We start from the raw sequence: 3,240 nt of genomic DNA, 5'->3' as shown, positions 1-3,240 counted from the left end.
AATCTCGGGAGTGACAGGGGTGGGGGTTCCCATCCCCACATCCTCTTTGTACAACACCTAAATGGTAACACGGCAGGTTAAAACCAAAGAAACAAAAGAACAAAAACCCCACTGCTTTTGCTGGCGGTAACACATGCCGTTTTTACACCCCCTAAATAGAGCAGAAAGCAGGAAAAATTAGGAAGCATAAACCAGTTAAGAACCGTGGTAAGTTCTGGGGGAGTCTCCTGATGGCTCGAAATGCTGAGTTCTTAGATACGCTTCAGCAGAATACTAAAGCGTTAGAGGAATGGGATTAAGCAAATAAAAAAAAAATCAGGTGTTTTTAAAAAATACCTTAAGCTCCACCCAAAAGAAAAGCTTTAGAAATTAAGGGACATGAAGCATCAAGTGTTACAATTATGAAAAAGTGTTTTAAAAAATAAAACCAGAAAATATAATGAACAGTGACTAAAAAAATTAATAGCAGAAAGGGGATTATTTCTATGTTCATATGTTAGAGAGAATAGAAACTTTACGGCTGTTAAATAGTTATAGGGACCTTTTTTTCTTAAATGACAAAAAAAAATACCGAGCTACAGATTTCTTGATTGCGTTTGACCCTCTCCATCTCAGGAGTGACAGGCACTGGGGTCCCCAGCCCCAGCCCCTCTTTGTACAACACCTGCGCGGCAACGGGGAAGTATTGGGAAAACAAAGGGAAGGCAAGAGAAGGACAGGGAGGAGAGAGAGGAAAGAGAAGTAATTTAATGTAGTGAAACTTTCAAACTGTGAAAAATAGAGTTTTGTTGGCCTTGCTGACAGGGTAGCAAATAAAAAAAAAAGCCAATGAAATATTGCTGGGAGGTTTGGTGCCGTCCCACCCGGCTGCACGCGAATAACGGACTGCGGGAGCGTTTTGTGCACAGCACGGCGTGAGCCAAGCGACCCCAACGCTCTCCTGCAAGGGAGGTCCCTCTCGCAGGAGCAGCTCTGCCTCTGGGATTTCCAGCGGGGCTCAGCAGCGTACAGAGAGAGCTGCGGTGAGCACAGAGACACGGGCATCATGGAATTGTCATCGTTTAGGTTGGGTGAGACCTTTAGGGTCATCGAGTCCCACCCAGCACTGCCAGGTCACCACTAACCCGTGTCACAAAGCAACGCAGCAAAGCGTTTGACAGCGGCTCCTCTGAACCGCCCTATCGGAGCTCAAGCCAGGACTGAAATTCCTCTCAGTCGCGTGTGACTTGGTCAGAGAGAGGCAAAACGACTCGTAAGCTGCTCTAATTAAAACCGAGATACCGAACACAACCATGCCATCACGGGCTTTCCACAGAACCCCATCACTGCCGTCATTTTTCCTTACAGATGCGATTTCCATCGCCGTTTTCACGTGGCAGTGGGGTGGGGGTGGCACCTGGGTGTTGTCACAGTGACCTGTGGGCCAGGAGGAAGCGCCCAGCACAGCAGGAACAGGAGAAGCTGCTACGAGGGTTAAGAGTTGGGGTTTGGTTTGCAGCAGGACCAGTGTGGTGAGTTGGAAGACGGACCGAAGGATGGACTTTGTTATTGAGGAGGAGAGTGACGTCAGCGAATGACATCGCTCAGACTCCCCCTATTTCGCTGCGAAGGAAAGGAAGGCACTGCTCAGCTGCTTGAAGGAAATGAGGTTAAAATCTCCCAGCTGGAACAAGTTACTGATGACTAAGAAACATTAAAACACAAGGATGCTGGCGGGGGTTTAGGGATTGCGTTAAGAAAGGGCTGTTCAAAGCTCAAAGAACTGGAAGGGAAATGTCATATGGAGGAGTTAAAGGGTTCCGACTGGCGTTTGAAACGGGAGGGTTTGTTCTGTTTGGCAATACCGAGCTAATGTTCTCCTGATTTCGCTTGACTCTCTCCATGTCTGGAGTGACGGGTGTTGGGGTGCCAGTCCCTAGGCCCTCTTTGTATAACACCTGTGAGGGACAAGAAAGTTTCCACACACAAAAAACGCTCCAAAACCCAACCACAGCACTCAACACAGGCAAACCCGTTAAATCTGACTGGTTTGTGAGTTATGTTTAGCGGCAGGATCACTCTTCAATTAATTTCACCCTTGTTCTAGAGGCGAGTAATAGGGAAGAGGCTGATAGTTGATTATTCTGTGACCACAAGTACTAGGAGATGAAGGGTTAAGATAAAACAAACATGGAAGAAACACCACCTTCATTTCACAGGTTACTTCCAGTTTTGGTTCATAAAAGAGATGCAGGTAAGGTCATAAACCATCAAAAAAATGTTAAAACACAAACAGGTGGAATATAAATGAGTTAAAAATATCGCCAGGGTAAAGAGGGGAGCGGGGTGAGAGTCCAAACGGTTGAAGAAATCCAGATTACGTGTTAGGGTGTTATGCAAAAATCAGGGGTTACGATCTTATTACTGTGGTTTTTAAGTACCGAGCTAATGTGTTCTTGATTGCGTTTGACTCGCTCTATTTCTGGAGTGACAGGGGTGGGGATACCTGTCCCTACGTCCTCTTTGTACATCACCTGCAGAACACAAGCACCCAGCAAGGTGAGAAGAGCATAGTCCTTCCACAACATTCAGGTACATTCAGACAGATGACTTACCCGGTTCATAGGTAAATATAATCTGGGATAACATGTACATTTATCCCAAGTTATTTCTGCACAATCAATTTTACTCAGTGCACATCTCTAAGAATATGTTTAATAAATACAAAAATACTTTGTTTGGGGCTCTCTTTCATTTTGATCTCGGACTATTTGTTTGGAACACCACTATTTTACTATGGTTTAGGTCTCTGGAGAGTTTTAGCTCTCATAATATTAGGTTTATCTTACCCTGTAATCATTTGCTTTTAAAAAAATCACATTTTTCATGAAAGGAGTTGTGTAGGAGGTGCCTGGGTTGGCTTAAACCCCACCATGAAGAAATACATCACAAAAGCACTCACGGTCCTTCTTGCAACAAGTAAAACACATGCCACAACAAAAGCTAACAAAAAAGAGTATTTCTCTGCTGGATGTCATTGAAACGAAGAAAACAATACAATAATAAAGCAATCCCAGCAAGGGAACACACACTGTGTAAAAAGGGTAGGAAAGAGGAAGAACCGTTAGGAAAACCCAAGGTGATTGTGCAGAACTGAGCTGTCAACCACACCGGTACCTAAAGGGCTCGGCAGGCAAACAGGGCTCACAAACCCAGGAGGGGAGAACGTAAGATGCTGATTGTCGGGGGGGTCACGAGAGT

The 3,240-nt window shown here is 45.1% G+C and overlaps 1 protein-coding gene across 1 annotated transcript in view; it reads right to left on the bottom strand.

The window, feature by feature from the left end:
- Nucleotides 1-3: 3 nt before the first annotated feature.
- The window catches only part of LOC104495448 (nebulin-like), a gene marked incomplete at both ends in the record, with an annotated part of 45,312 nt that continues 42,075 nt past the window's right edge, over nt 4-3,240 (bottom strand). Inside the window, 4 exons of the mRNA XM_010138415.1 lie at nt 4-57; nt 572-664; nt 1,845-1,937; nt 2,421-2,513. Coding sequence (XP_010136717.1) covers nt 4-57; nt 572-664; nt 1,845-1,937; nt 2,421-2,513 — 333 coding nt within the window. The remainder of the gene's footprint in view (nt 58-571; nt 665-1,844; nt 1,938-2,420; nt 2,514-3,240) is intronic.

This window comes from Buceros rhinoceros, unplaced genomic scaffold (genome assembly GCF_000710305.1).
Source record: "Buceros rhinoceros silvestris isolate BGI_N320 unplaced genomic scaffold, ASM71030v1 scaffold12076, whole genome shotgun sequence".
NCBI classification, from domain to species: Eukaryota; Metazoa; Chordata; class Aves; order Bucerotiformes; family Bucerotidae; genus Buceros; species Buceros rhinoceros.
The sequence above is the reverse complement of the archived record's forward strand: the minus strand, read 5'-3'. Positions and strand labels throughout refer to the sequence as shown.